General features: G+C 56.1%; 1 protein-coding gene across 1 annotated transcript in view; it reads left to right on the forward strand.

Annotated features, from left to right (window-relative positions):
- Window positions 1-4,037: 4,037 nt before the first annotated feature.
- F2 (coagulation factor II, thrombin) overlaps window positions 4,038-10,740 on the forward strand; it is a 13,714-nt gene continuing 7,011 nt past the window's right edge. Inside the window, exons 1-12 of the mRNA XM_006772274.2 lie at window positions 4,038-4,176; window positions 4,485-4,648; window positions 5,271-5,295; window positions 5,522-5,572; window positions 6,841-6,946; window positions 7,059-7,195; window positions 8,272-8,589; window positions 8,829-8,957; window positions 9,046-9,172; window positions 9,665-9,832; window positions 10,137-10,310; window positions 10,539-10,720. Coding sequence (XP_006772337.1) covers window positions 4,098-4,176; window positions 4,485-4,648; window positions 5,271-5,295; window positions 5,522-5,572; window positions 6,841-6,946; window positions 7,059-7,195; window positions 8,272-8,589; window positions 8,829-8,957; window positions 9,046-9,172; window positions 9,665-9,832; window positions 10,137-10,310; window positions 10,539-10,720 — 1,660 coding nt within the window. The 5' untranslated portion in view covers window positions 4,038-4,097. The remainder of the gene's footprint in view (window positions 4,177-4,484; window positions 4,649-5,270; window positions 5,296-5,521; window positions 5,573-6,840; window positions 6,947-7,058; window positions 7,196-8,271; window positions 8,590-8,828; window positions 8,958-9,045; window positions 9,173-9,664; window positions 9,833-10,136; window positions 10,311-10,538; window positions 10,721-10,740) is intronic.

Consider the following 10,740-nt stretch of genomic DNA (forward strand, 5'->3'; position numbering starts at 1 on the left):
TGGGGAGCTGCATCTGAAAAAGCCCTGATGAGAGCCTGAGCAAAGAGGATGTGGAGCCAGCTCACACAGGTCTCGCTTCAGGAGTTTGGACTTTATTCTCGGGACATCTAGGAACTCCTTGAAGGGTTCTGAGCAGGGGAATGACATGGTCAGATTTGTGTGTGAAGAGCCTATGGGAGAAGATTGGCAGGTGAGGTGCAGTTGTGGGGAAATCAGCTAGGAGTGGATGGTCACAATGGACATGCAGAGAAATGGAGTCATCCATCCAACAAATGTTTCTTGAGCACTTGCGTAAGTTGTTAGGGATCTAGCGGTAGTAAAAATCTGCTCTTATACAGTTACATGCCAGTGTGCAAAGACAGACAGTAAGTAAATACGTGTCAGACTGGTAAATGCAGCGAAGACGAGTAATGCAGGGGAGAGTCTCACATGAGTGTGGTTTCGCAGAGGGTGGTCAGGAAAGGCCTCGCGGCACAAGCAGAGACCTGTACTGTGTAGGGAGTGGGCCAGGCTGTGTGCGGGAGGCCCAGCAGAGGGAGTAGTACCAGCAAAGCCCAGTGAGTTCATGGAAGAACAAGGAGCAGAGAGGCCAGGGTGGGCCTTGGAAGAGGTGGGGTCAGGATGAGTGCTGTGGGCCATGGTAAGGATTGATGGATATGTTCTGTGGGAGGTAGAAGTGACAGATTCAAAGACTGAGTGAGAGATCTACTGCTTTCTAGCTTAGCAAGTTAGGTAGCACCAGGGTGAGAGCAGGACAATTCCGATTGTGGTTTGGGTTGGGTTGATGTGCCTGTCGCGGGAGACACTAGCTGGGAGGTGGTCATTGAAGCTGTGGGAGCAGCAAGTGAGCAGAGGGGAGGAGGCTTGCTCTCCAGGAGCGCTGAGAGGAGGAAGGCTCCTCAGGAGACACAAAATCAGCCTTCGACAGAACAGCCTGCAGACTGGCACAGAAGCTGATGGGAGAGCGTCTCCACAGGAAGAAGTGGCAGCGATGTCCTTCGCTATTGAGAGGGTTGGAATTTGTGGAAGTCACTGATGAGCTGAGTGAGAGCAGTTGGCAGCCAGATTAGATTGAGGAGTGGGGAGCAAGAGAGACAGGAAAAACAATTCTCGGAACCTTCTGTAAGTTAAATCAACATGAGAGCTTAGCAAGAGGAAATAACCAAATTTAATTAATTACATGTGTATGTACAGGAGCCCCACATAACAGAGTCAGAGACCATCACATATGTGAGAGATTCAGGGACAGAAGGGAAAAATGAGGTATGTATGGCATCCTGAGCCAAGGAATGAGATAAGATGTCCTGAGGCTTTGGGGGTGAGGGGGTGGTGTGTGTGTGAAAGTCATTCACAGGATAAGAACAGATGTCCAGTAATTAGAAGTTCGCCCTGACCTACAGGTAGGTCATAAAATTATTTCAGGTTATAACTCTTATGGATAAGGCTCCAAATTTAAATTCTTTAAGGGAGAGGTAAAAGTTTATTTTGAGCTCACAGGGTCTCAAATTACCTTCAGCTCAAAATAATCCACATGCTAAAGGGATAGGCCTGGTAGGCCTGTCCTGAGCCCCTTTGTCAGCCAACGACAAAGCCAGAACTGAAATGCCGCATGTTCTCCAGCTTCCCAGCACGTGCTCACAATGTCAGAAGCAGCCCCATGTCTCCTACTCTCCCCCTGACACTAACCCAGCCGCCCACCCGACCTGAGTAAGTTCTTGGCAAAGCGTAACTCTGAAGTTTTCCGCTGGGAGGAGGACAGCAGGAAATCGTGATCAGGGGAGATAAAAAAGCCACACCATCCAAAGCCTAAGAAACAGTTGCTAATATTTTTAGTTAGCCAACCCCGTTTCTTGGAGCCTGCACGAGCCTCGATAGATCCTAATCTTTCCCAGTTCTTGCCTCAGGCAGGGTCATATGCCCAGTGTTGCTAGTATCCTGGGGATGTACTCATTGCTTGAGCTTGAGCTGTGCAGTGACACAGGGATGCTTTGGGATTCTGGGGAGGCCTGTTGACATTCCACAACCGTCCTCAGGCCCAAAGCTGGTTTGCTCACATCCTCCACACAGATGGAGTGCTTATCTCTCTGTTAAAGCTGTCCCTGGTGATGCAGAGCAGGTTCAGATCAAAGCCAAGAAATGTGAAGGCACTGGATCCAGGTCAGGTAGCTCAGTTGGTTAGGGCATCATCCCCATACGCCAACGTTGCAGGTTTGATCCCTGGTCAGGGCACATACAAGAATCAACCAATGAATGCATAAGTAAGTGGAGCAACAAATCGATATTTCTCTCCCTCTCTAAAAAAAAAAGAATCAAGCTTGAAGGCACCTGGCTTGGGAGCCTCCGCTCTGCCAGCACTCATGATGAAGCGAGAATGGGCATCAGAGAGCATTGTTCAAGCTCTTACCACAGATGAGAACATGGAGGCCTAGAGGACAGTCACTTGCCAAGGCATGAGACCAGGACAGGGCCTCCGTCTTCTGCCGCCTAACTTAGTGCTTTTCTGGCTAAAATAAAATGCAGTGACTGTTCCTGGAAAGACAGGTCACTGGAATATCTGTTTGTTTTTCATCCTCACCCAAGGGTATTTTAGAGAGAGGGGAAGAGAGAGGGAAGAGAGAAATATCCATGTGAGAGAAACACATCCATTGGTTGCCTCCTGCACACGCCCTGACCAGGGCCCAGGCAGGGAGGAGCCTACAACCGAGGTACATGCCCTTGACTGGAATTGACACTGGGACTCTTCAGTCCACAGGCCGATGCTCTATCCACTGAGCCAAACTGGCTAGGGCTGGAATATTTTTTTAACTGAGAAAACATTTTCCTCCTTTCAAAATATTTTTGTTCACCACAATGTCAAAAGTTCCTTTTTCCCCTCATGCACCAGGTCCCTCCCTGTGATCCTCCCAGACAGTACATGATCGCAGTCCGGACCCTGACCAGCCAGGCCCCAAGGACAAGGTGAGAACCTGTGCTCTCTGTGTTTCTGCTCTTTGTCCTTCTGTCCTGATTAGACCCAGGACTAATATTTACCTTGCATTCTACAAACAGGAAATGGGGGAGGGAGGGGAGCAGGGAGGGGAGGGGGCTGTGTAGAACCAGCAGTTGCTCTTGTCTAGCCCAGGCCCACAGACAGGCACAAGGAGACGGGTTTGGGCTGGTCCCTCTTCCCAGCCAGGCAGCAGGTCCTGGGAGATGAGAAGAAATAGAGCAGGGATCCTAGAGGCCCTGGCCCCGGCTCCACATCCCAGCAACCACTGTACACAAACATTCCTCCACAGCTTCCCAGACGGGCAGGAGGGGAATGGGACCCCCCATCCGTGGCTGCGAGGCCGGGCAAACGCTGGCTGCTCCTGCCCCAGTGTGTCCTGGGCAAGGTGGGCAGGACTCATTGACTCTCACACCCTTGTCTCTTTTTTCTTATATCTGTGTTTTGTGATCACACAAACCTCCCCGTTGGTTTACATCAGTGGTTCTCAACCTTCCTGATGCCGCAGCCCTTTAATACAGTTCCTCATGTTGTGGTGACCCCCAACCATAAGATTATTTTCATTGCTACTGTAAGCAATATGTAATTATGTATGTGTTTTCCTATGATCTTAGGCGACCCCTGTGAAAGGGTGGTTCAACCCCCAAAGGGGTCGCGACCCACAGGTGGAGAACCGCTGGTTTACATCCATATATGTGCAGATTATTAAGCACTTACTGTATTTCATGGGGTTTAAGTTCATAATCTCCGATACTCCCCATAGCCAAGTACTATTCCCAACGTACAGTGAGGAGGCGGAGGCACCCGGAGATTAAAGTGACCGCCACCAGGGGTTAGTCCTGGAAGGAGCCTCGGGAAGACCTTGTGACCCTGTTGGCCCAAGTTGGCCCATGCCTTGGGGAAGGAGGGCGGATGATGGTGGTTACACTGGTCTTTCCTTTGGGACTTCCTCCCAAACCTGTCCTCCCGGGAGGTGGGGTGGACTATCTATTCGCTTGTCCTCGTGGCCCTGACCCGCTGACCTCTTCCTCCAGCTGATTTCTTCATGTTAGTTTAACATTAACCCAGAGGGATCAGGAGGAGCCCTGAGAGTCCCGGGAGCGGACACACTATGCCGCACGTCCGAGGGCCGTGGCCACCTGGCTGCCTGGCCGTGGTTGCGCTGTTTAGCCTTGTGTACAGCCAGCATGGTAAGGAGGGCTTGAAAGCTGGGACAGGCTGGGGGGCTAGGAGATGGGCCCATGGGCGGGGGTCCCCTTACTCGACAGAGAACCCAGAGCCGGCCTCCAGGTGGGCTTAGGGAAGGAGTCTGGTGCTCAGGGCTGGCCGATGGGACTACTTCTCTCTTGCAATATGGCAAGCGGGCTGGGGGTGACCCATTAAAGGAGCGGAGGCCATCCCAGACCCCTGCTTTCGGAAGCCGCCAGGGTGGGCCAGGCTCGCTTCCTGCCCTCGCGATGGGCTTCCTCAGGCCGCTGTCCCACCCCTCCTACTGCAGTGTTCCTGGCCCCTCAGCAAGCGCTGTCGCTGCTCCAGCGGGTCCGCCGCGCCAACAGCGGCTTCATGGAGGAGCTGCGTAGGGGCAACCTGGAGCGGGAGTGCCTGGAGGAGCAGTGCAGCTACGAGGAGGCCTTCGAGGCTCTGGAGTCTTCCACGGCCACGGTGAGGGCTGGGGGCCCTCCCAGCGGGCCCACCTCTAGGACCACAAATAAGGGGAACAGGGAGCTCACGGTCTCGCTGATAATCTCGTCTCTGGGCCCCATTTCACGGGGCTGCCAAGATGAGCAGCCCTTTGCTTGGGGGCCAGACACCGGGTCCCAGGGCCCGGGGCGGCTCCAGGACATCAGGGGCCTCTCAGCTCTCAGACATACGACCATGTGGGGACCTCTGGAGCCCCAGGCCCCCGCGGCCTCTCAGCTTTGGCTTTTCTGCTACCTCTGCCACCTCGAGGTACGGGACTCTGGGGAGGCTGGGAGCCCTGGCAACCTTTCCCTTCCTTGGGGCTCTGTCTGGGCCTCACGCCCCCTCTCCTCCTGTCCACCCACCCAGGGCAATCCCTTCCTGTCTTTGTTGGGGTGAGGGAGCGCCCCTCTCCTCAAATACCCTTCTCAGTGGACTTGGGCTTTTGGAAACGAAAGTAGGGAACTCTGCCATAGAGCTCCCAGAGCCTCCCCTGTGTGACCAGGGTAAGAGGAAAAGGAAAGTATAACGAGATATAACATTTACTAAGAAACAAAACAAAAAGCGTCCTGCCACAGCCTCACACTCAGCCCTTGTTTTGCAGGATGCGTTCTGGGTCAAGTACACAGGTGAGCAGTGGGAAAGGCCTGCTTCAGGGAGGGCGTGCGGGGCCCCCGTTAGAGCGTATTCTGCTCTAGAGACTCTGGTCCGTCAGTTCATCCACCCCCCACCCCCTGCCTCTTTCCTTCCGGGCCTCTGTTGTCCATCTCTCTGTTTCTGAACGTTGTCCTGCCCTTGACTTAAGCCCATCCTGTCCCTACCCTAATACCAAAGGTGTTTCTGGGTCTCTTCCAGCTTGTGACTCGGTGAAGAAATCTCGAGAAATGCTCGTTAAATGCCTGGAAGGTGAGGACCTGACCTGGGGGTGGTGGGACCGGATGCCAGGGGGCCAGCCTGGGAGAAGAGCAGAGTAGGGGTGGGTTAGGAGGAGGCCCAGCAGGGCAGCCCCTAGCACCTGACACTTGCTTTCCATTCCTGCGATCAAAGATGTATCATTGTGCCTGGCTCTGTGCCTGGCAGTCAATACGATGATTAATGTTGGAGAAACGAGCAAATGAATGGATAATGAATTAACCTTTAAGGCCTCTCTCTCATCAGGGCTCCTCTTTCCCATGTCTCCAGGACAGAGCTTTAATGAGGTCCCATTCATTCTCCAAAACCTGGAGTGGCTTCCCAGTTGCTTCCACTACAAAGCACCCGCTTCTTAGCCTGGCGAAGTTAGCAGGGTCCAGCCTTCACCTCCCCTCTAGCCTTATCTCCCATCACACCAACCATGACCCAGACCCCAGCTGCACTTCTTTGAACATGTTCGACGTCCTGGCCCTGGCTCTCATTATCGTCTTCCCCTGGAGCAGTCATTACAGCCTGCTGACAACATCCCTGTCCTTCGAGGATTCGTTTAAATGCCATCACCTTGCGAAGCCTTATGATACACTATCAGTGTGACAATAGGCTCCATAACATGGAACTCTAGTCCTGGCCATCCTTTCAGTGGTTAAATAACTTATTCAACAGACATGTGATGTGCCAGGCACGATGTCGAGTGATGGGGTTTTTAAGAGATCAAGGAGCTCACAGTTTCACAGAAAAACAAAATCACGAAACATCCAGGTGATTGCTGGGAAAGTTCTGTTGCAGGTGCCGAGAGAACGTCGGAAGAAGGAGGCTTTAGTTTGTCAACAAACTCAGGGACCACTCCCTAGAAGAAGTAGAGTCCTACCTGGATTTGTGGGGTACACTGATGAGTGTATATCAAGGCAAAGGAAAGGGCCTGTGCTAAGGCCCTGGGGCACGAGGAGCTAAGCTAACCGGCAGGTAGCCCAGGGCCTGACTGGGCCTTGCTCCGGGTTCATCCTGCAGATAATCCGCTCCACAAGGTCAGGGACCTGCCTAGACTAGGACTGACTGGTTCATCGCGGTGTCCTTAGTACCTGGCACAGTGCCTGTCGGAGGGTTGCCACATGGTGGGCACCAGTAAATATTTGGTGACTCCTGTTAAATGGATTGGACAACTGCTGAGTGCAGAGGTGCTGAGTAAATTCAGGTTAAGGGTTGTGAGCTGGAGGGGGTGGATAGCCAAGCTTTGCTAAGTGACGGGGGGTCAAATCCTGCAGGTAACTGTGCTGAAGGTCTGGGTATGAACTACCGAGGGAACGTGAGCTCCACCCGGTCAGGCATTGAGTGCCAGCTGTGGCGGAGTCGCTACCCACATAAGCCGGAGTGAGTGACGGGCAGCCTGTCTGCCAGTGGGCTGGGAATGGGGAGCCAGGAGACGGGGTGGGGGTGGGGGTGGGGAGGACACGGCCTCTAGCTGAGCAACTTCCTTTTCCAGAATCAACTCCACCACCCACCCGGAAGCAGACCTGCAGGAGAATTTCTGCCGCAACCCAGATGGCAGCACCACGGGGCCTTGGTGCTACACTTCCGACCCCACTGTGCGGAGGGAGGAGTGCAGTGTCCCTGTCTGTGGTGAGCTGGGGCCATGGGGCGGTCCATGGCCAGGCAAGGGGTCTCCATGGGGCCAGGGGCCATTGGTCAGGGAAGTCAGGAGACCAGAGAGAGTGGGCTTCCAGCCTCCGCCCTCCCTCCCATCCTCGCTTCCGTACGACCCAGGCTGCAGCTCATCCAGATACGCCTTCCTTCCTGCTCGGGACACTGTTCCCTTCAGCAAGGCTCCCCGGCCATTTCGGTCCACGTGCCCTTTTCTGAGCACCTCGGAGCATTATTATTTCCCGCCAGGCAGCAGTTAGCTACCGTCACAATAATGCTGCAGAACCCACAAAATCACCGCCACCACCAAAGCTCAGGGGCACACACCAACAAGCATTCACTTCTTACGTGGGCTGGGGGTGGGCTGGGTGGCGCTGCTCCTGTGTCTGTGGGTCCGTGATGTAGCCTGGGCTCGGCTGGTGGCTCTGCTTCAGGGCCTGGCTTCTGCGTGGGTTAGGCACAGGTCTGCTCCGCACATACTCATTCTGGGGCAGGAGCTAAAGGCGTCGTCTTCCTTTGGTGATGGCAGAGTACAAAACCCAGCAGAAATACACACTGTGTCTGTCTTCAGGCCGAGGCTTAGAACCGGCACCGTTGGTTCTGCCCACGTGCCACTGGCCAGCGCAACCACAAGGTCAAGGTCAAGAGGTGGAGAAAGCATGCTGACACTGACCCTTTGCCCTGTGGGCACCTGTAGTCCTCCCAGCTATATCTCCCGTGTGCCCCTAAGAGAACACAGAATCCTTTAAAATCTCTGAGCAGTCACTATCAATAGATTACAGGTAGCCCTGCGATAGTGACAGGAGGTGAAACCTAGTTACTCTCTCGGGCTTGTGATGCACCAGACACGTCCATGTTTATTTTGTTTAAATCTCTCAACCACCCTGCGAGAACAACATCAGTCAGTACCCCTTCCAGAGGCCAGCACATCGCAGCTCAGGGAGGCGTTACCTGAGGTCTTTCAGGAAGAGGGCTCAAGGCAGGGATTCAGCTCCGGGCTGTCTGGCTCCCCCTGTGGTCCCACCCTCTCTGCTCCCTTCCTCCGCACCCACCAGGCCAAGATCGCCTCACTGTGGAGCTGACCCCGCGCTCCAGAGTCTCCACAGCGAGTCTGTCGCCTCCAGCTGACCAGTGTGTCCCTGAGCGGGGCCAGCATTACCAGGGTCGCCTGGCGGTGACCGTACAGGGGTCCCCCTGCCTGCCCTGGGCCAGCGTGCAGGCCAAGGCCCCGGGCAAGAACCAGAACTTCAACCCGCAAGTGCCGCTGGTGGAGAACTTCTGTCGCAACCCAGACGGGGACCAGGAGGGCGCATGGTGCTACGTGGGCGGCGGGAAGCCCGGTGACTATGAGTACTGTGGCCTGAACTACTGCGGTGAGAGGGCAGGGCTGGGGGCCCGAGACAGGGCACGAAACCGGGAGGGGATAACAGAACAGCCGTCCCTAATTTACGGTTACCACGTGCGCACGCGAGTACGCTCACTGCAGCCCTCCACTGCCCAGGTGGGACTGGGTTTTATCCCCATTTCACCGCTGAGTATAATGAGGCCCTGAGGTAGGAGGTGGGTGCGGCGTGGCCGGGTCCTGTCCCAGCCGGTGCCGGGGTCTCTGCAGAGGAGCCGGTGGACGAGGTGACGGTCGATGGGCAGAGCCAGGACCTGGAAGCGGCCATCGATGGGCGCACCACCGAGGAGAAGTTCCAGCCCTTCTTCAGCGAGAAGACCTTCGGGGCTGGGGAGGCAGGTGAGGCTGCCAGAAGTGGGGGCAAGGGGGTGCGTGGTCGTGGGGCAGGGTCTGCGCTCGGCCCCTCACCACCTGGCTTTGCTTGCAGACTGTGGGCTGCGGCCTCTGTTTGAGAACAAGTCGCGGGCGGACCAGACGGAGCACGAGCTGCTGGAGTCCTACATCGATGGGCGCATCGTGGAGGGTTGGGACGCGGAGAAAGGCCTGGCGCCCTGGTGGGTCCCTAAGCCCCCACCTCTGCCCCGGCCCTGGAGGGCGTCTCTCCCCCTACAGGCTTCATGGGTAATGAGTGCCAGCACCTGCACTTCATTGAGGCCCAGCAACCTTTTGAGATTGGCTTTATTAGTTCTCATAAGCAGGGGCATGACTGAGGCCCAGGGCGTTTCAGTGACGCTGCTAATGGACAGTCTGGGGCCAGGAGAACTGGGGTCAGTCCACAGCAGCGCCTGACCCGGAGCCAGGCTCAGCTGCACAACTCTGGCCGGGAGGGAGCTGGAGAGGGGTGCTCAAGGCAGGACGCTGCCTCTCACTGTCACATGGATGGCCCTGGCCCCAAAGGTGACCAGGTCAAGCTGGGGCCTGGGCCCAGCAGGCAGTTCTGTCCAGTTCTTAAAAATGGGACTTTGTACTTCTGGGGCCAGTGGGCAGGGGTGGTGGCGGAGGGGGAGCAGCTCCCTGGCTCTCATGCTCCCTGTTCTCCCTCACAGGCAGGTGATGCTTTTCCGGAAGAGTCCCCAGGAGCTGCTGTGTGGAGCCAGCCTCATCAGTGACCGCTGGGTCCTCACTGCTGCCCACTGTCTCCTGTACCCCCCTTGGGACAAGAACTTCACTGCGGATGACCTCCTGGTGCGCATGGGCAAGCATTCCCGCACCAGGTACAGAACTGGGGGCCCAGGGGTCTGGCAGGGGTCTCAGCCCTCCGGCGGGATGGTGAGGGGCTCTGGTGCCTGGGACACACGGGGCATGTCTGTCCGCCTCCCGCCGTGGAAAACAGTCTGTGCCGCAGAGTCTGTCCTGCCGCATCCTGATAGGCTGGGAGCTGGGGTCAGAGGAACTAAGGCTTTGCAAAGAGCAGAATCCTGACTCTCAGACCTTGAGGGCAGGCAGTTTCCTTCCTCTGGGAACCGCTGCCTCCGAGTGGCTTATGGCTTCTCCGTTTCTCTGTTGGGGTCTGCGCAGGTATGAGCGAGGCATCGAAAAGATCTCCATGCTGGAGAAGATCTACATCCACCCCAGGTACAACTGGAGGGATATGCTGGACCGCGACATCGCCCTGCTGAAGCTGAAGAGGCCCATCACCTTCAGCAACTACATCCACCCCGTGTGCCTGCCCGACAAGCAGACGGCAGCCAGGTGGGGCCGCCAGGGGCCGTTCGCTGAGAAGTCTGGGCTGGGCTCTGGGCCTGACTGACCCTGGTAGGCCGGCAGAAGGGCCTTCCTTTTTCCAGGCCTCGGTTCTCTGAACAAACCTGAAAGTTCTTTGCGCACTGGTGTTTGAGATTCAGGTCTCTAAGGGAGGGTGTTGGGGCCAGAGGCTACTGGAGGGGCGGTTCTCACCAGGTCCCTCTGCCTTCCCCAAAGGTTGCTCCAGGCTGGATACAAAGGGCGGGTGACGGGCTGGGGCAACCTGAAGGAGACGTGGGTAGCCAGTCCTTCCGAGGTGCAGCCCAGCGTCCTGCAGGTGGTGAACCTGCCCATCGTGGAGCGACCGGTGTGCAAGGCCTCCACCCGCATCCGCATCACCGACAACATGTTCTGTGCTGGCAAGTCCCCGGGGGGAGGC

This window comes from Myotis davidii, unplaced genomic scaffold (assembly GCF_000327345.1).
Source record: "Myotis davidii unplaced genomic scaffold, ASM32734v1 scaffold265, whole genome shotgun sequence".
Classification (NCBI taxonomy): Eukaryota; Metazoa; Chordata; class Mammalia; order Chiroptera; family Vespertilionidae; genus Myotis; species Myotis davidii.